The sequence below is a fragment of the Macrotis lagotis genome, chromosome 8 (genome assembly GCF_037893015.1).
Source record: "Macrotis lagotis isolate mMagLag1 chromosome 8, bilby.v1.9.chrom.fasta, whole genome shotgun sequence".
Taxonomy (NCBI): domain Eukaryota; kingdom Metazoa; phylum Chordata; class Mammalia; order Peramelemorphia; family Peramelidae; genus Macrotis; species Macrotis lagotis.
In genome coordinates, this window is record NC_133665.1 from 137957302 (window position 1) to 137979849 (window position 22548).

Below are 22548 nucleotides of genomic sequence, written 5' to 3' on the forward strand. Positions count from 1 at the left end.
AAGGCCTTGATAGATTCCCCCCAGTGACTATCATTCACTCGTTTTTGAAATTACCTTGTATTAATGTCATAAGATTATAGATTCATAGTCAGAATGGACCTTAGTCCATAAATGAGGAAATTGAAGCCGAGAGCTTGACAAGGGTCAAGATCATGTAAATCATAAACATCAGAATTGGTATTTCAACTTACACAAAATATGTATTTCTTCATTTATATAGTTGGTATCCTTATGCCATATCCCTAGTCACAATAGAATTTAAGCTCCCTGAAGGCAGACACTGGTTTTGGTATATGCTTTTATTTTTGTATTCCTAACATAGGACTTTGCAGGTCCAAGGTGCTGAATAAATGTTTGTTGGTCTGAAATTGAATTAAGGTAGGTCCCAGCGAAATAAAGCATGCAGATGCAAGCAGGCAGTTTGAAGTCTAGCCAACTATACTGAGGTCTCCGGCAGCCAAGACCATTAGTCTAATTTGCCTTGAGTAGTAAATTCCCTTGCAAAGAAAACGAGCTGTCACCTTATGCTAAAGGCAGAATTACCTGGTGTCAGAGCCAAAGGATGGAAGGTATTGATTTTGGCCCTCAATAGAGCATTTCCCAGAGAGGATGGGGGTCACCTGCCAGAGAGCTAAATCTTTCCTGTCTCAAGGAAATAGTCAGCAGTTTGTACTCTGGTGGGGAGTGGGGTGGGCATACTGGCCTCCAAGAATTGTCTGTTGTGGTACTTTTCAGAGTTCTCAGCTGAGCCCCATCTTTGATTGAGACTGCAAAGACTATTCAGTAAGCTTTTGATTTCTACCTTTCAGGTTCAAAACTGAAGATATGTGTGTGTGTGTGTGTGTGTGTGTGTGTGTGAAGTCTGTAGTCACATGCTCCCTACTCCTACCACGTACCCCAATATAGGCCATGAGGAGCTTAACCTGGACCACTTGCATTGGTGACCATAGTGATTTCATAGGCTCTAATCCCTGGCCACATATATTCTCCATGTGGCTATCCTTGTATCCCTGATCATACATAATCCATACAAGTGGATTTCTTCTTGGATGCCCCTAATATATTTCCACTCTTCCATCTGACTCATGGGATGGTGAGTCCAAAGTTTATAGAGCCTTTTTATTGGCATTATATTTCTTATTCTGTAATTTCTTGAAATACCTTTGTGTCATTTGACTGACTATTAAAAGTAAGCATGTTGGTGGGGGCTCATTATCTGTTATAGATGATATGCACCCATAGTGCACTTTGAACTTGGGGCTAGTTAACCACTAATGTACCTGGCTCTACCAGATGCATTGAATCAAAGAACTCAGTCTCCAAACCTCAAGTCTCACTTCTAATATTTACTATCTTTGTGTTATTGGAAAAGTCATTTAATTTCTCTGTCCCCCCCCCCCCCTAAAATGAAGGGAGGTGGTTTTGAGGGTCTCTAAGGTGGCTTCTAGCTCTAAACTCCATGATTCTCTTGTTAACCTGTAGTCCATCTGACTCCCTGTCTTGGTACCCCCAGATTATCTATCCCTTTCTGTCCTATTCCAGTACCTATTCCCTTTTTCCTATCCCTCTACTGCTACTCACTTTGCACCAATAAGAATTATTAACAAGGAATTATTTCTGTTAAATATTCTTATTCTTCTAGGAATTATTAACAAGGGACCTCCACCAAAGTTCCATTCTAGTGCCTCATCATAGTTTGAAAGTGATCTGGGGTCCTTAAGGAGATGTATACACAAATAAAAGACACACACATTTACATCCTTGTAATTATACAAAAGTACAGTCGTCTTCAGTTATACCTACATGCATTTATATACAGAAACATACAAATATACAAAGGCACACACATGCTATCTTTCATAAGACTCATCTTACTAGCTTTTCTGTATCTACCCTTGTGAGTATGACTGAGAAATCAGTGGTTGTGACCAAAGCTATGGAAATGGGTCTGCTTTTCTCTCCCTCCTTGGCCCTCCCATGATGTAAAATAGGCCCCAGGGACCCTGTTGATATCCCATCTGAGAAGTCCATAACCCTCACCCAGGGGTTCTGATGCACTGCCAAGTTCAGGAACTATATAAATAAAAAAAAATACAAAAATCTAAAGTACAAAAATCTAGTCTTAATCCTTAAGCCAGACACTTGTCCATGCTCCTGGCTGGGTTAAAGACAATGATACTACCAATCACCAAAACTGTTGGCTGTTTAAACAAAATGGTGCCCACTTCCTACCCATCCCCCTGAGGGAGGTTAGTAGTCCCTTAGTGGGTTTCACTTCAGGCCTCAAAGAGCATATACAAAGAGAATTTTTCTCACCTGAGAAGAAGGGATCCATCTCCAAACTTCTTCAAAAACATTGAAAAGGAAGGGATAGGGACTCTTACTCTGGAGGAAGTGTACTCTAATTGAGGCTCAAATCCCTTGCTAATTCCTCTTTATTTATTTAGGTAATTATTACTCCATGGTTTGTGCTCAACTGAGTAAGGCTCTTACTATTAAATACTCAATTCCCAATGATCTGTGTTCAAGGAGGCCATCTCACTGAATTCCAAACCCATTATCTGTTTGCTGCAAATGTATATCTCAATAAACTCAAAGTTACTCAATACCTATAATGGGCAAACCTTAAATGAGTATGAGATAGGGTGCAGGTAGGATTGATGTTGAATCCCTGTCCTAAGGACCATATATGGCCTAATGATGGAAACAGAAACAGCCCAAAACAGTGATGGAGGCCCAAAATATATAAGTAACAACCTAAGGAAAGATGTCACAAGGTCAAACAGAAGTCACTGCCCAATAAATAGGTAGTAACTAATAAGAGGTAATAGGTAATAGAAAGAGTTGAGTGAGGGGAGATCTCAGTATGGACTAGGGTAGTTGGATGAGCTTCATTTGGACAGGTAGTAATTACTTCCACATCTACAACCGACCATCCTTGCACCTTGCCATTTTCACCCAAAGAATTAGGTTGACTAGAGTCAGGATATCTGAGTTTTGATCTATACTAACTAAAATTATGGGCAAATCACTTAACCCTTTGGAGACTCAGCTTTCTCATCTGTAAAATGGAAGAAAGAACACTTAAATTTCTCACTTCATGGGATTATTGAGAGAGTTAAATGAAATAATGAATGGAAAGTTTTATAAATAATAAAATATTACATAAAAGTTAAAATAGATGCATGAAAGTTAATTACAGAAAATATTACATTTTATAAAATAAAAGAGTAATTCAAAGATCTGATATTATTGAGAATAAGGAGTGTGCATGTCCAATAAGTACCCTTTTCAGATAACTAAAGATATTGCTATTTTAACCATCTAAGATGAAAATCTTTAGAAAATTTATTGCACATTATCTGACTACTATTCTAGTTTAAGGTGTCATTGCCAATTAAATTAATGGAAACTAGAAATCCTAAAGTAAGCCATGAGAGAAAATGACATTCTCGACATAGAAGAAAGTCTATTCAAAGACATGGAGTATGCTTAATTTAGGGAACAGGTAGGGAAATTTGGATGGAATATAGAGTGAGGGGGAAAAGGTGGTATACAATTAGCCTAGAAAGATGAGACTAGATTGTAAAGGACTCTTAAATATATAACCAAAGAGTTTGAACTCTATCCTAGAGACTAAATCCTATAACTGTTTCTTGAATGTGGCATAAAATGGTTCGATGTTAGGAAGATGATCTTGGCAGCTATATAGAATTTTTGCTATAGGCAGCTATTTGATTCAGTGGATAAAGTGCCTGGCCTGAAGTTAGGAAGACTCATCTTCATGAGTTCCAGTGTGTAGACACTTACCAGCTTATCTGGGCAGGACATTTAACCTTATTTGCCTCAGTTTCCTTATCTGCAAAAGGAGGTGGAGACAGAAATGTCAAACCACTTCATTATCTTTACCAAGAAAACCTTCAAAGGGGTCATGGAGAGTCAGATCTGAATGAAAAAAATGACAATAGCAAAATAATTTTTACTGGAAAAGGAGAGACTAGAAACTTGAGCCTAATTAATTTATAAGGTGTTCCAGTAGCCCTGGTGAGAATTGAACTTGGGTAGTAACAATGTGAGAAAAGAAGGGATAGATGAAAAGATGTGTTCTTAAGGTAGAACTGATGATTTGGCAATTGACTGGACATGCGAATGAGGGAAAAGGAAGAACGTAGAGTGACTTGGAGGCTGCAAATATAGGGATCTCCAGAAAAATAATGTGTTCTGGAGGAAGGTTGGATTTAGCGGGAAACATAATGAATTCCATTTGGAGCATCGAGTATGGCTGTTAGTTATAATACCCAAGGCTCCTCCTTTATTCCCCTTTTATTCTCCATCAGTCTTACACTATGGTCAACCTGAGAGTTCTCCTCCCTGGGTAATTATCACCATTTTCTTTCACTTTTTTGCTCTGAGTTTCCAAGCATCATGGACAAAAATCATCGTATAATGCTACATCTACCACAAATTCACGCTATAAAATTCCAAATAGATAATTGCTATTCTTCAGTGATCCTTCCCTTCAGTGATCCTTCCAATTCTCTAATGATTATTTCAAGCGTTTTATCTTCTTTTATCTAATAGTTAACCTTCTGCCTTCCATCCTACACATACTCTCTCTCTCTCTCTCTCACACACACACACACACACACACACACACACACACACACACACACACACACACACACACACACACTCCAATTTATCTCTTCCCCAAACCCTTCATACTGTCTCTCACTCCATCAGGGTAGATGGAGCATGGAGATAGTGCATGGAGCAACTGGACTTGGAGTCAGGACAATCTGAATTCAAATATGGTCTCAGACATTTATTAGCTGTGTCACCCTGGGCAAGTCATTAAACCCTTATTTGTCTTAATTCATTGAAAAAGGAAATGACAGAGCACTCCAGTATCTTTGCCAAGAAAATCCCAGGACAGTGCTGATAAGCTACAATCTATGGGATCACAAAGAGTCAGACACAAGTCAAAACAGTAGCAACCACCTCCCTCACCGTCCTGATTAGACACCATAGGGAAGGCATGGAGAAGATTCTCTTCTAGGCCCTGCTCTCAGAAGCTGCCCTATAGGTACTGAATTGCATGGCATTTCCTTTCACCTGTCTTCTGGTCTCTCCAAAATGAGGCAGATACCAAAATGAATGAGCTTTAATGGTGTAGGATCAGCTGTTGTAAATGAAATCTAGGCTAGTTGTTTTTCTCTGGTGTTTTGTCCTGTCCTACCCTCTCCTGTATCCATTCCTTTTAGTAAAAGAGCTCCTCATACCTGGAAATACCTCCCTCTTAGCTCTCCCATATCCCTGCCCATTGAGGTATTCCTCAAATATTACCTCTTCCAAGAAACGCCACTTGATCCCCACATCTAGAAAGGATACTTCTATACTCCAACAGATCATGCTAACCATCCTACTCCACTTTTCCAGACTAGACCTGAAATTTCATCCTGTGTAGGTAGCTCCACTCAGGAAATACCCTCTCTCAATGTAGAGATATGCAACTCTCATCAAATTTAAAGTCTTAGAAAGTTGACTAGAGGCACCAAGAAATTAAGTGATCTAGCCAGTCACATAACCAGTATGTCAGAAGCAAAATTTGAACCCAGGTCTTCCTGACTTGGAGACTGGTTTTCCATATGCTATACTATACTGTTTCTTCTTCGACACATGCATTCACACACATAAACATATATTTAATATATATATCTGTGTGTGTTCATATGTACAAATATACAAGATTAAACATGTTACATGTAATATGTACATTATAGATATATGTTTGCAAAAGGGCAGCTAAGTGGTCTAACTGATAAGAGTATTGGACTCTGTGATTCTCAGCAAGTCATTTAACTTCTCAGTCTTAGTTGGCTGGAAAATGGATATAATAATAATACTTCACAGAATATTAGAGCAGGAGTTCAACAAGGACAGATGAAGAATAGGACCTAGCATCAGGATTACTCTTTATATCTAATCATACTTCTAATTCCAACTGGGTTAATCTCAGTTACTTCAATTCCACTTCCAAGGTCTGGTTAGTCACATCCCCATAATATGACCATTGAAAGGTAGGGAAGTTTTGTGAGATTACTGAATTTGGAGGCAGAGGACCTAAATTCATACTTTAACTCTGCTCCTTCCTCCCCATGTGACCTGGGGCAAAACATTGAATGTTCTGGGCTTTGGTTTCCTTGAATGTAAAATGAGAGGTTGAACTGGCTGATCTGACTGATCCCTCTGACTTAATTCTTACAATCCTGTGATGCTAGCATAACAGGAAGTATATATATATATATATATATATATATATATATATATATATATATATATATATATATATATATAAAGAAACTGAGAGAAGAGTGGCCACCAGTTTAAGGTCCTCTTTTCTATGGTTTTTGAATTCTTATCTTGTTTCAATCCATCTTTCAGCTTCAACCTTTGCATACTCCCAAACTATTATGTGCCAGGGTCCAATGAGCTCTGATTAAAGTTCCTAAGGCAGAAGTCTATGAGAAAAGAATAGAAAATATCATTAACAACAATAATGGTTGCAACTCCTTGCAGGAGTTCAGAGATCCAGGACAATCTGAAAGACCTGCTATAGACAATGTCATCCACATCCAGAAGAAATAACTGGAGTCTGAATGCAGAGCAAAGCATACCATGTTCACTTTTTTAAAACTTCTTTTAGGTTTTTCTCTTTCTAATGTTTTTTCTTTCCCCTTAGTCCTATTTCTTTCACATCATGACTAATATGAAAATACGTTAAACATAAATCTATATGTTCAGCTTTTACCAATCTGTTCACCACCATGGAGAGGGTAGAGAAAAGTGAGGAAAGGTGGTAGAAAAATGTGGAATTCATAAATTTGTAAGTGCATAAATACTGAAAAATTATCTTTTCAAGTAACTGGAAAAATAAAATTTCAATTAAAAAAGAAAGAAAATATCATCAACTCAGTGCTTTTTGCTGACCTAGGGAAAGAATCATCATTACCCAAATCTGTGGTGTTCTCAGTGACCAAAACCTCAGGAAGCATGGCAGCAGCCCAGCCCACAAGGCTTCCACAGTCACGCCACAGTTCATCTATTCAGTCTGTGCCTAAATGAGTCAGGTACTGCGCTATAAACTGGGGATATATAGAAATGCAGAAGTCAGACTCCTGCTTTCAAGGAGCTTACAGTCTAATGGGCAAACAACATGCAAGTAGCTACGTGCAAATAAGTTGCATGTAGGAAAAATAGGAAATAATCCACAGGAGGAAGACTTTAGAATAAAGAAGGATTGGGAAAAGCTTCCTGTAAAAGGCAGGATTGTAGGTGGGACTTGAAGGAAGCCAAGAGGTGAGGAGGAGGAGGAGGAGGAGGAAGAGGAGGAGAAAAGGAGGGTGAGAGAAGAAGGATGAAGATCAGAAGGAGGAGGACAAGGAGGAAGGGGAGAGGAAGGAGGAAGAGAATAGAAAGGGGAGGGGAGGGGGAGGATGAAGAGGAAGAAGAGGAGGAGAGAGAGCATTCCAAGCTAAGGAACAGTCATTGAGAAAACAGGGACACACAGGGAAAGTGAGTCACTTCAAAGCCATATAGCTCTAGTAGAGAGAAATCATACAAGTCTCACCATCTCTTTGTCTTTCTTGGGTTATTGACTCTACAACTGACGCACTGTGAGACAAACTGTTAATCACCAATCAAGGGTTCGAATTCCTGCTCTCATCTACTATTCTCAGTCTCAGAATGGGTGGAAAGGTTGCTGATTTCCTCATGGATAGTTAACTGATGGTTGCTACCTTCTCATCCCCACAGTTTGGCTGTCCTGGATTTCTCTATGTGGTTGCACTAGCCTGGCTTTGTACCCATCGTTCAACCTTTGACTGTCAAGAGTTATGTATTTACTCAATCTCCAACCTACTCATTTCTCCACCTTGGGTCTTCATTCTGTGATATTTCTTGGACCAATTAATTCTACAAAAACTCACTGATGAAAGAAATGAAGGTAAACAGAATGAAGGGACTCATTACCTGGAATACTTTGCCTTCGGCAGACCAGGGCTGTGTCTGCGCCACCTGAATCTTTACTTCCCTTTGAATAAGGGCCATCATCTATAAAAGAGAAAGAGGGAAAATGGGTTGAATACAACTTTCATTTCTATCTGGGTTATCCTCTCCTTTGAAAAAGTCATTGTGTTCCATGTCTATGTGACCTCAGAATGCATTATTTCATGCCACAGTTTCAGTCTGGTCCTTAGAAGAGATGGAGGATTATAACAGATTTATTTCCTTCACATTTAATTCTCCTAGAAAGAGTCAAATTGGCCATCCTTTAAATCAGGTGAAATGAGGAAAAGATGGAAGACCATCCCTGGAGTAAGATATGCCAAAAACAGCACCAGATTGAGATATGAGAGACTCAAGTTTGAATTAGGGTCCTGAAACTAATTTACTGAGTTATTTGGGTGTGGGGAATAAATAAATGGCCACAAAACTCATCAGGGTCAGTTTTTTCCCCTTGGGACCTCAGTTTCCTGTTCTGCAAAATGATGGGGCTGACTTAAGGGATCTTTAAAGACCCTATTTAAGAAACTAGGTGGCAAAATGGGTAGAATCCTGAGCTTGGAATCTGTAAAATTCATCTTTCTAAGTTTAAATCTGGTATCAGATCCCTGGACAAGCTATTTAACTCTGTCTCAGTTCCTCATCTGTAAAAAGAACTAAAGAAGGAAATGTCAAGCTACTCCAGTGTTTTGTCAAAAAACTCCAAATGGTGTCGTGAAGAGTTTGAAATGAGTGAACAATAACAAAGGTCTGATATTGTGTGATTCCATTTGAGTTTTAAGCCCATCATTATGGTTATGGGCTTAAAGATGAACAGGTCATGGGTCATTTTCATGTCCAGTTTCATGTATAGACCCAATAGGTGGCAGCCTATGTAGTGTCTTGAGGAGCCTCAGAAAGTCTCCTTGTCCAGAGATACTTTCCCTTCTTTTCTCCCATGATGCCTAAAATTTCAATACCAGTGGAAAATTAATTCCTCTGGATCTCTAGCACATTCAAATTAAACAAACATTTATAAGGTAGCTGCCACGTGGAAGGAACTTTGATGTTAACTAGGGATATGAATGTTTCCACAGGGTTTGTCCTCAGGAAGCTAAGGGAAGAGCAGGGGTTGCTATTTCTGCCACCAGCTGATATTTGTGTAGAAATCTGAAGTTTACAAAAGGCTCTACTATACAGACATCATCTTGTTTCTATTTCCAACCTGCCCTTGGATGTAGGTGCTTTTATTACCTTCATTTTATAGATAAGGTTAAAATGATTTGCCCAGAAACATGGCAACTAGTTAAGAATCAGAGGTAGGATTCACACCCAGTTCTCTCACTCCAATTCTAGGCATCTTTCCAAGACATCACACTACACATATATAGTTAATAAGAATACAAGATAAAGAGTGATAGGGTCAAAGGATACAAAAGATTTTCTGGAAAAAATATGAACTGGAGAATATTGTTGACTGGACAGATAACTTACTGGTGGGAGTGGAAATTGAGCTGAACCTTGAAGGAAGAGCAAGATTCCAACAGAGAGTGAAAAGGAAGGAATGCATTCCAGGTATGGGAGATGGTATTTTCCCTTCCCAGAGCTCCCTAAATATATGAATTCTGCTAGGAGAGGAAGTACCTTCAGTTCATTATAAATTTCTAGAGTAGTTAGGAGTAGCTGACATTTACCTATGAACAAGACCCTAGGAAGATGAGAAGCAGAAAATGTTTAAGGGTCACAAGTCAATGAGAAAGGAGTGTGCCCAAGACAAACCCTTCCCATGCTTCTTGTTGACACTATTTTAATTTTTTTGAGTCTATGTCTCCCAATATCACCCAGGCTGGAAATGCTATGGTCACTGATGGATGAACCTACTTCTGATCAGCATAGAAACTTTGAACTTGCTCCCCTACCACTCTTGGAAGATCACATATATTGGTTCCATAATCTCAGTTAGTTTTATCCCTACTGAAGCTTAGAACTACTGTGCTCAATTTATCCACTAGCCTCACTCTCTGCGGGTACCAAATCATGTCCCTAGGCTGTCATATTCAGTTGACACTAACTTCTGTTTGAAAAATCTTTTATTATGCAATTTTTTCATTTGTCATTTATGGCACCAAAAAAAGCCCCTACAACTTTTTCCTTGTAGCAAAGAAATATAATTCATAGGATCATAAACTAAGAACTGAAAGGGACCTAAGACCCCCTCTCTTTTACAGATGAGGAGGACTACTAGAGAAGTGACCTTTGCCAAGGTCACATGGGTTGTAAGATCATATGGGATGTGAAGGGATATGGGATTTTACCAGGTCAAATTCAGCACACTTATCCCATCATACCACATTGCCTCTTATGCAATGGATTCAATGCACTGACCATATAGGAAGATGCATGTCATATTCCAGAGCAATAGTCCATGACCTCTCTAAAGGGAAGAAGACATGACTCACCAGATATGCATTTGTGAGGAAAACATGTGGATTTACTTTCTAATGATAAGGGTCTTTTGGAAAGAGTGTTGTCTAGGACTGAAGACCTGGATTCAATACTCACCAGCTCAATGATCAGGACAAGTCATATTATTTCTTTTATTCTCAGTTTTCTCAGCTGTAAAATGGGGATAATAATGCTTGTACTTCTTACCTCACAGTGTTACTGTGAGGAAAGGTACTAAATAAACCATAGTTTACACCAAAGATGAGAGCTTTCCCTATTGATGACTCCTTGGATACCATCTGCACTAAACTGGATAATAGGCAGTGGATAGATCAGATAAAGACCAGTCTTCATCTGCTATTTCTGGATATAGCAATAATTTCTCATATGTCTAAAGCAAGTCAAAAGGCTTCTCCTCTAGGGTACTTTCCCCTTATCAAAGAAAAGTTATTATCTCAATAATAACTCATGATCATAATTTGAAGATAACACATTATCCCATTGCCTTTGTAGAGAGAGTCTTTTTAAATGTGTTCAAGATGCTTTCTCATCCATTTTCTACTGGGATGCTTACAACATGGGATGAAGACAAGGTAAGGATGATCAGCCCCATTTTACAAATAAGGAAACTGAGAACCAGAGAAGCTATGAACTGCCTTGTTCATGGTCACACCAGTAATGAGAGTCAGAGTCAACACTGGTCCTCATACTCCTCATCCAGCAACTAGTCCCTTTCTGTGGCTTCAGTCCCTCCATATCACTTTAGTGAGGCAAGATCACCTATGCTGAAGTATTGTCCAGTCCAAGGCAATTCCTTGATTCAGACAGACCTCAGGAAAAATCAATAGGTGTTTAGGCATGCCTGAGACACAGCAAACATCTTCTAGGAAGTCCAAGACACCTATGGATTACTGCTTAGCATGGTCGCCATGGTGAGTCTCCAATCTAGGCTAAAGTGAGGAGAGTAGAATTTATAGGGGGGAGAGAACACTGAGTTTGGAGTCTGAAGAACTGGATTCAAATCCTGCTTCTGCCACTGAATCACCTGGCCAAATTACTTAATTTGTTAAGTCTCAGTTTCTTAATCTATAAAATGGAGGATATAGAGAGATAAAGGAAAAGGTATCTTCCACTTCCAAAATCTATGACCTTATGATCTTAAGTCTGTCAAGTTGAAAAGATTTCAGAGATGGACCCTTCCAGTGATAAATCCAGTGGGATGTCACATGGGAAAAAGGAAGTGTTACCCTGGTAACAGATAGCACAGATATGCAAAAAAAAATCCAAAGGGATATCTATAACTTTTTAGTTCAAATTCAAATACTTAACAGGAAATGGAAGTGGCAAGTTTTGTATGTGGCTGAATCACTGTTGAGTTTTCTTGAAGAGGAAGAGAGAGAGAGAGAGAGAGAGAGAGAGAGAGAGAGAGAGAGAGAGAGAGAGAAGCTGCTGAGTTTCATAGAGCTACATTATCTGATGATTTCTTGACTAGATTGTTTAAGGGAGGAGTGGGCCAATTGATCAGGGGCTTCTATGCTTCAATATCTATGGATGTATAAAGTAATAAGCTCTTCCCTTTTTAGCAAACTCACCCTGGTCTAACTTCACAATATTCTCTGTTCTGCATCTTTTATTCTGAATGGCCCCCTGTTCTTGTCTCTCCTATGTGACATTCCACTTTACCTTTAACCAGGTAGGCCCCCATGACAGAGATGCTGTCCCTTCTCTCTGTTGCATGGCAGAATCTCTGGTTTCCTTAAAACACAGCTTAAACTCTTCCCCTCACAAAAATTTACTAGGTTTTTAGTTTGTACATTTTTCATATTCTGATCTCCATTCTTGTTCTCAAGTCTTAAGTGAGTAAATATTTATTAAGGACCTACTAAGCTCTAAGCACCATGCTAATTAGCCCTGGAGACACAAAGAATGGCAAAAACAATCCCTGTCCTCAAGGAACCCACAGTCTAATGGAAGTCCTCAGCTATTACAAGCAAGATGTACTCAGGATAACTTGGAGATAAATCTCAGAGACAAGGGCACTAAGAATGCAAACTCTTTGGGGGCAAGACCTACGTCATTTCTATCTCTAGCACCTAGCACTGAAATGGAAACAGGGAAGTCATGCTTAGAACTGAATTAAATTCAATTTAGAGCAAAATCTTTGGGAAGGCCAAGAGATTCTTGCACAATACCCAACTGACCTGAGTGACTATTTTTTAATACTTGCCTAACTTTTAACCCTTTACTTCCTTCAGATCTAAATATGGCTCTAGAACAGGGGCTCTTGGCATTTTTTTGTGTTATGAACCTGGTGGACAAAGTCCAACCTTCAATGCAACCACCTAGAAAGGGATAAAGAGGAGGCAGGGGTCACTAAATTCCAAACAGAAGAGTTTAATTTTGGTCCTAAGAGGGAGCCATTGGAGTTTGTCGAATAGAGTATTTGCTAAAAAATGACATATAGAACTGCTGCCCTAAAACTTCATCCCAAATCATGGGTCTCTCACATGGGTATTCAGGACACCTGTTTCTCCTCCTCATCTTTCTTCTCTTCTTCTACTCTCATCTTGCTCTGGAAGTCTCCCATATGGAATCCCAAAGCTCCCACTCCTCTTCCTGCTCAGTTGCCCCTGACAACTCTTTTCTCTCCCTTACAATTGACCTCAGAGAATGTTTGAAATGTGACCTTCTTTCTTCTCATCCTGAGTATAAGAACAATGCAAAAACCTGAGACCTATCAGTCACACCCTCTACTTCCAACTTGGGTTTCCTTCTTCATCACCGAATAGATGGGGATTCAGAAACTTCCTCTCTTTCCTTTCAAAAGTCCCATTTATGGCAATTTGGGTCTGAGAAGAAATTGGGAAAAGTCATTTGGGACCATACTGCTGGTTGACCACACTTCTCAAGTCTCCAATAAATTCTATCCTGTAACTGCTGGAAAGGGAGAATTTTTAATATTAATTTTAGAACTTTTAATTCTGAACTTAATATACATAAAAATAATGAACATCTGTATATACATAATCATATGTTCATACATAAAATCAAGAGTTCACATGAAACTTCAGGTCTCTACTATGTATAGCTTACTTAATAACCTATAAATTTCATATTTGTGGATTTCAAAGCAATCCTGCTTGTCTGATCTTCTTTCTGTTCTTTTCACTCCATTAAAGATGTCTCAGTGGCTACCTCTGAAAGACTTGTCTTTCAACTGTGGACTTTTTCAGACAAGGATTGTCTTTTTAGGCTTTTTTTGTAAGGCAAATGGGGTTAAGTGGCTTGCCCAAGGTCACACAGCTAGGTAATTATTAAGTGTCTGAGACCAGATTTGAACCCAGGTACTCCTGACTCCAGAGCCGGTGCTTTATCCACTGCGCCAACTAGCTGCCCCAAGGATTGTCTTTTGCCTTTTCTTTTTTTGAGTATCCTCAGCACTTAGCATAGTGACTGGAATTTAGTAAACACTTATTAACTTTTATTAACTTTAACTTCAAACATATCAGTGGAATAAATATGAGAGGAGAGTATATGGTACAGGTTCAGAATTACAGAGGGAACTTTATGGCAGGGTTAGCTCTTGGCAATATTGTGAAGTTGTCAAAGTATGTCTTTAATCTTCCCATTTGTTTTCCCCTTTTGATGGATTTTCCTTTTCCCAGGATGTCTAGGATTCTCTGGTTTCATGTTCTCTCCTTTTCAGATCATTGATCCATCCTGAGATGAAATAATTCATGACAACTTGGGTACTCCCAGAGGTCCTGATGCTTCTATAGACATCAACTCTCAACCCTAATTAGATAAAGTATTAATGAGGAAATACCTGGCATCCCCCAGAGGAAGATAAGGGATTTAGAGGGAATAAGTTTTCTAGTCATTTTTAGCATATTCACATATGATATATATATATATATATATATATGTATATATGATCAAGCATTGGCTAGGCCCTTTTATGAATATTATTTCATTTTATCCCAATAATCCTTCGAGGTTGGTACTGTTACTGTTGGTACTGTTACATTTTTCAGGAAACTGAAGCAAACAAATTACATATCTTTCCCAGGGTCATTAGAGTGGGGAAGGGACCTGAAATCAGAGCACAAATTTCACTTACATCTAAAGCTAGGTCCACTTGAGAGGGGTTTTACTCTCTCTTACACTTTTGAGATCAGCTCTGCAGATAACTGAGTGGAAAGAGAAGGGCTATAGAAAATGTCACCTCAGGGAAATGTTCAGAGATGTATGATATTGAAACTATGGGGGGAGGGGATAAAAGTGGGGGAACAAAGGACCTTAGATTTAAAACTAGAAGAGGTCACCTAACCCAATCCCTTCATTTTATATATGAGTAAAGTAAGACGAAAAAACATTGCCCCAAGCTCCCACAAGTAGCCAGGGTTCAAATCCAGATTTTCTGACTCCAAATCCAATATGCACTCCATTTTGCTAGAGGGAAAGTAAATAGCTACTGTCCAGAGTTCTAATAAGGATATCCATCTCTCTCTTCCACCCCAAAACTGCATACAGATCCTCATAAACAAAAGACAAAAAAGGATCCTCTGAATTGGGGTTGATGCTGGTGTATTAGAAATTGGGGGACAGGGTCTTTGTAGATGAGCAATGGGGCTTTGGTTCTCTAGCTGGCTCATCATGGCCTCTGTGTTTATCTTTTTCTCCTTGAAGTGGCAAATAAAAGAGCTGGTGCAATTGGTTTTATTGTCCATCCAAAGACAAGAGATATAGTTTTATGGGATATTTGGTCATGTCACATTGTTATGCTCATGATAAGTAGTCACAAATAAGAGATCACAAAAATGGGGCAGCTAGGTGGTGCAGTGGCCCTTGAATCAGGGGGACCTGAGTTCAAATTCTACCTCAGACACTTACTAAGCACCTAGCTGTATGACCTTGAAGATATTGTTCAGGAGGAAGGAATGAGAGAAACCAAAGACATAAACTATATATAGACGTATCACATCTATATACAGTATAACCACTTTTTTCTTAAGAATATTTAGAAATCAAAAGATAAGGTGAACACAAAATAATGAAGTCAATTATATTTTAATAGACAAGAAAAGAGAGATCACTGAGAAAGGACTCATTTCTAAATGTTATGTAATAAGGTCACCAACTTTTTAGGGCAAGGCATGAAAATGAATCCCAAAGTAGAAGAATAAAAACCAAGAAATATATGTTACATAATGTAAACAACTCTAACTTGACCTTTTCAATCAAGTTATTAATAGTGAAAAAATTGGGAAACGTGAAAAGGAAAGGGCATCAGTACTAGCTACAACAATTTTGTTTTGTTTTGTTTTAGGTTTTTGTAAGGCAAATGGGGTTAAGTGGCTTGCCCGAGGCCACACAGCTAGGTCAGCATTAAGTGTCTGAGACCAGATTTGAACCCAGGTACTCCTGACTCCAGGGCTGGTGCTCTATCCGCTGTGCCACCTAGCCACCCCTAGTTACAACAATTTTGTACTAAAGTTTAACCATTGGAAATCAATCACTCAAACAAGGAAACTTCTTTAACAAAGAATGCATTTGCTCAGGGAGCAAAGAGATAAGCCACTTCAAGATAAAAGTGCTTTAAAATATGACTTTAACTGTAAAAATCTGCAGAAGATGGTGTAAAAGTATGCCTCACAAAAACATCAAGAAGTAGTGAAGAATAAAATGAGTTTAATGAAAGCTTACAAGACTACCCAACAAAGCAAAAGAAGCCTAAGGACATTTACAGTTGTAAATGAATTTTTATAACAAACTCTTTTTTAACATCAAAGAAAGTAAAGTTACTATATTTGGTTTTTGATGTCACAGCCCAGATATGTTTATAGGAAAAAAGAAAATGACATCAAAGAAAAAGAAAAATGAAAAAAAAGATCAACTATATATGTATACCAAAAATACACTCATGCTATGTATCTATACAAATATGATCTGTGCCCAATGGCATTGTTTGTCAACATATCTGATGGAGGAAGTAACACCAAATTGGGACAAGAATCCAAGTCTCCTTTTCTCTCAATCCAGTAATTTTAGTCATCCTTAGCTACAGTGACAACTGGAAAAGGTTTCAGGGAGAAGTCAAAGCTCAAATTTGCCCAAAGGAAAAAAATCTCAGACCTTATTAATGTAAAAAAAATGTTTACTAGAGAATTATATACTATTGACCTACATACCTATTTTCTGTATATAGAAAATTTGTATGAAATGATTTATACATGCATTGATAACATGAAAGGATTTAAATGTAAACTACCATGCTTTTATAAGTGAAATTCCATAAAAAACATATCTTTACTATTATACTATTAACTAAAAGTTATATGGAATATAAAAATCTACTATGCTTATTTTTTGTAGATGAGGAAAAAAATCATCTTATTTAGCAGCCTTAAAAGTTCTCCTCCAACATGGTGTCTGCTATGCACTTGTTGCCATTATAAAATATCTCCCCCAGAGATTACCTTTTTTTGAGGTTTTCCTAATGATTAATATCAAGCAAGACATAAAAACAATCCAACATGATGAAGGATATCTAAGCCAGGGCCTAAGTCAAAGAAGGATGGCTTACATATGATGAAATCCTTCAGATGCTTCTGTTTGTAAATGTCATTAGGGTGATTTCATCAAGCTCTTGAATATTGTAAAATTTCCTAAAATGAGCCACTCAAAAGTATGTTTTAGCTATTCACATATAGAAAAATCAAATACATTAAAAGTGCTCATAGTCTAGACAATACCAGGAAATTATGAAGTTGAAAGGGCAATGTAGAGGACATCTACTCCATCCATATCTATTTATCCATTTATCTCTACCTTTCTATAATTTCATCAATTTATATCACTACCTATACCTAGCAATCATAGATACTGCAAATAGGCAATAAGTTGAATGGATAACCTATAAAGTCTATTCATTAATGCATATTTAAATTTGTAGGAATGTATTATATATTGTATAAATACAAATCTATCATCTATCTATCTAATTCCTAAGTACAAAAAAATGGTCAATGTGTTGTTTGAGACCTGAATAAGAGGAAAATGGGCTAGAAGGTCCTTGGAAAGGAAATGACTCAAGTTCTCTCTGAAATAAAGAATCTCTTTTTAACGCCAGTATTCTTCTAATAGATTTGTATAGTTGTGAGTCATGCAACACCGCTGTCTCCAAAGAATTAATGTTGAACATAACCCAAAAGAAAATGGAGGAGTGGTTAAGCATGTGAAAAGGCTGCAACACATTTCAAAAAAGGATTAAAAAAGAGAAGCAGTTTTATTAAAAAAGTCACTTAGAATGTATTATGGAAAAGGTCATAGATTTTTAAGTTGTGAGAGGAAAGGGGATCCTGATGGACAGTCCACGTGCTCAACAGAGATACTTGAGACATAGAGGGACTCATCCAAAGTCATTGTTAGTTGATAGTTGAATCAAGACAAGAACCTAATCTCCTTTTCTCCTAATCTAGTAATCTTGGAAATAACTCACTCAGAGTAACAACTGAAAAAGACTGCAGTAAGAAGCAAGAGTTCAACTATCCTAGTCCCAATGCATAAGCCTTCTTCCCTTCCCTGGGCAATTAACTCAATAATGAATAGCTGGGTACCCTATTGAAATTTTCAAAAAATACATATCATTAATTCTGCTACGATATGTCCTGCTGTTCAAATGAGCTCACTCCCTGCACTCTCCCCTTCCCTGCTTTGTCTGGGGGCCAATGATGAGCAGTGGGGTTTCTGCTCAGTCCTTTAGCAGTTATATTTGATTAATCAAAGAGTTAGCTAAGAAAAGATATCCTGGAAGTTACTGAAATGTCAATTTTCTCTTATTACTCTTTAGAAGTGGATTCTTTGGTGCCATGGAGACTTGGTGGCTCCCCAAATGCTTCCCAAAACTGATAGTAGGATCTTATGGCCAGAAGTGACCTTGGTGGATAGAATAAGGACAGCTGAAATGTAAATTATAGACAGCGTGTTCTCTAAATTTCATCTTGTTTGAAGGAGAGGTCTTATTGCCTTACAGATGAAATGTGATCTAGCTAAGGTATTTGTTCAGGGTGACACAGTAAATAATACAGGTGGGATTTGACCCCTGACCTCCTCGAATACCTTAGTAAAGACAAAGGGATGAGAAGGAACTTGGTTGAATGGAAGGTATATAAGAGGATCAGGGAAGAGAGCTGGGAAATATGAATTGAATGTGTTTGCTTAATACTTTTGACCTTCCAGTAAAACCTGGGCTTCAGTATCTTTCTTCATTAATAGGAAAAAACATTGAATTCCCTGCCTAAAAGTCTTACTTTCATGAAGGGAGCCCTCTGATTTTTGGTTAACACTATGAAGAGCACAGATGTGAAATCCTTTAAAAATTAGAAACTTCATTCCAACTTATTGTATTATTCTTTACTTCTTTACTGAAAGGGGCATTTTTTGGGGAAAAATATTTTTTGCTAATTCTTGAAAAACACATTTCCTTATATCAGTAAACATGATTCTCTCTCTCTCTCTCTCTCTCTCTCTCTCTCTCTCTCTCTCTCTCTTTCAGAAAAGGAAGAGTAATGGTAGGCCTGGTGGCTTGGTTTTCATGGCCATGCCCCCAAATGGTATCACATAATGCATTGGAAAAAGAATTCAACTAGACTGAACTTCAAGAGACATGAATTCTAGTTTGGGCTCCAACACTTCTTCGTTATGTGACCTTGGTCAAGTCTGCCCCCTCATTGAGCTTCAGTATCTCTGGAAAATAAGGGGATTGAGCTGAGTGTGGTGGCACATGCCTGACAACTTTGCTACTGGGGAGATGAGACTGATCATTTCAGTTCAGGAATTCTAAGATAGAGTGGACCAAACTGATTAGTAATCTGTATTAAGTTCCAAATCAAAATGATAAACCTCCCTGTAAGAGTGAGGTATTTTGTGGGGTGGAGGAGAGAAGCACCCTGTTCAAAGAGGGGGCAAGCTGGAAAAGATAAGAAATGGAGTAAGTAGGTCAAATCTCCTGTGCTGATCATCAGTCTAATGAGATAGTAAGGAAGGAAGGAAAAAAGAAAGTAAGGAAGAGAGGGAGAAAGGAAGGAAGGAAAGAGGGAGGGAGGGAGGAAAGGAAAGCAAGGTTTGTCTAGATCAAGGGTTCCTCAGGGATCTGTGAATTTTTTTTAGTATTTTGATAACCCTATTTCAATATAAATGGTTTCCTCATAATCAGATGTATTTTATTTCATGCATGTAAAAACCTTATTCTGAGAAAGGAATCATAAGTTTTCATCACTCATTGCCAAGGCGAATACATGGAAGATAAAATGTTAAGAGGCCCCCATTTAGATGATTTCTGATGTCCCTCCATCTATAAATTTTATATCCTCATTATTCTTTGAGAGAATCCTACAGCTCATGGATATCACTATAAAGAGAAACTACCCATCAATGGAATAACTTATGCTAGAACAGTCAAACATTTGAGTATTGCCCTCATGACTCTAATTCTGGTCTAGTCTCTTGGCCCTGCTACATGATTGGCCAGTAGCAAGAACTGGTTCACAAGTGTGGCAACTCTCCTTGAGGTAACTGTTTTTCTAATCTATTGATAGCAAGGTTTGTGCTAAGTACCTGGATTGAAGAATTGAGTACATAAGCTTAAATACCAAGTAGTTTATCTTAAATTGATCCATAGTATTCTCTCTGGCTCAAAGACTTAGGGCACAAAGACAGGGAGCAAGTAGAAAGGTCATAGAATACTAGTGGAGGAAGGCTATCAGAACATAAACTGTTAGAAGATGGTGGTTACTCTCTTTGTCCTTTGCTCTCAAAGAGAATCATGACATCAGGGAGATGATACCCTGATTTGCAAATGAATTGGATTTTAAGTGAGGGAAGGCTGTGCAAAGTCACCTGCCACTTTTTCCTCTGGGTCCAGCGACAAGATATGGATCGGGATGACTGGAGATGACCCCAGATGCAGTGGAAGACCTTGGTGTTTTTAATAGGTCTCAATTTGACTGAGGCAATGTCCATGCATGATTAAGGTTCGGTAAGATTCGAGGCCCCTTTTGTATAGCCAAAAAACCCCCAAACCAAAACCAAAACCAAAACCCAAAACAAAAACAATCTGGGGAGGAAGAAACCTCAGAGTTTTTGGCTAAAACAGAAACAATTACTATTTACATTAACTCTGAGCAATCAGGACTGAAACAATGATCAGATGAGTCTTGGGCTGGAACCTATTACTGGTTCAATCAAGGAGAGCTAGAGTCACTTGAGTTTAAGGCATAATCCTTGAAAAATTCATACATAAAATCCAACTCCCTCAGTTTTAAAGGAGAGGGGACTGAGACCCTAGAGGAAAATGATCTCCTAATCACCTATAGCAGATTAGTTGCAGAACTAGGTTTAAAATTCATTTCTCCTGCCTTTCAGTTCAATGCTCCTTCCCTGCCATGGGAGTTTTAAGGAAGATAATAAGAAAATGTCAGATGTACATTTCAAGAACCAACAATTCCATATATATGAAGCAAAAAGCTCAATAATTGCCTTTTACCACATGGACAAAAACTCAGTCAGGAACAAGGTACATGAATTCCTACAGCTCATGGATATCACTATAAAGAGAAACTACCCATCAATGGAATAACTTAAAGAAAAATGTCTTATATTGGCAAAGTAGGCCTTTCTTGAGAGTTATCCAAGTGAATGACCCCTCAGAGTGAAGAATGACCAATAAAAACTAAACAATCATTTCAAGGGAAGAATGGCTTTGAAGATATTGTCGACTCTATTAATCAAAGGAATGAGTGACCATAAATCCAAGCAGGAGGGAAATGAGAATCTTCATAGAGAGTGACTCCATTTTTATTAGTTTTCTGAAGACGGGTGTTATCAACAGTAGAAAGTGAAAAAAATGCTGGTATGATCAGAAGCAGCCAAGAGAAGCTGAGGGTTTTTATTAGGGAGGCCACAACTCTAGCTATAATATATAGTGTCTTTCCATCTGTGCTACAAGGCCGTGGGAAATGGGGCAGAGAGGCTGGAATTCTGGGGGTCGGCCAGGGGACCTCGAAGCTGGTGGTCGATTGGGAGCCTGTGGGGGAGGAGCAGTGGACTTAGAGGCTGGTGATCAGGAGCCAGGATTCAGGAGCTGGGCAGGAAAAGTGATTGGAGACAATCAGACCATGATGCTGAAGGGGGCTATCTGATCTAGCTGTCAGGCATGAAACATTCTCAGTCCTAAGCACTGTTTTAAAGGTTTCAGGGACACATTTCTCCCTCCTCTTGCCCACACTGGTTTTCCCTTGCAACTACATGATCCTTGTTGCCATACTGATGATATCTTATATTATGCTTATGGATAAGATGGAAAGATAGGCTAGTGAGCATATGGAAATTAAATAGATTTAGAGCTGGGGGTGTGGTAAGTTCAAAAGTTCAGAGATGTTATCTGTGTTTCTCTGTGTCACAAACACACTCACATTCACACGCACACATACACACCCTCACACACACAGAGCAGTCCATCTCTCATCTTCATGTCTTTGAACTAGCCATCCCACATGGCCTAGAATGCACTTACTCCTTCTATCACACTTCTAGCTCAGAACCTTTCTCTTTCTATGCATGAAGCTTTTCTCAACTCTACTCTTGAACCCCCATAACTGATATTGCCTTTCTTGCTTGGAATTAATTCCTATACACAAATTTGCATTTATTTACTTTATATTTATGCTGTATATATTTATATATGTAATTGTTTATTCCTTTCAGATGTACATCCTCTGGGAATAGGTATCATTTCATTCTTTTGATTCATTACAGGTACAATGTTTTCTTTACAGGTACAGGCACAACCTGCAGTTAGGAAGACCTGTGATGGATTTGCTCTGTGACCCACAGTATGACACTTAACCTCTGTTTACCTCACTTATCTATAAAATGGAACTAATAATAGTATCTATCTCCCAGGGTTGTCATAAGGTTAAAATGAGATATTTATAAGGGGCTTTGTAAACATTAAATAACATAAAGTATATAAATTTATATAAATTAACACACATTATT

General features: G+C 38.4%; 1 protein-coding gene across 1 annotated transcript in view; it reads right to left on the bottom strand.

Annotated features, from left to right (window-relative positions):
• Nucleotides 1–22548, bottom strand: part of GRIP2 (glutamate receptor interacting protein 2) — a 180648-nt gene that overhangs the window by 116689 nt on the left and 41411 nt on the right. Inside the window, exon 2 of the mRNA XM_074196104.1 lies at nt 8032–8112. Within this exon, the coding sequence (XP_074052205.1) occupies nt 8032–8112 (81 nt within the window). The remainder of the gene's footprint in view (nt 1–8031; nt 8113–22548) is intronic.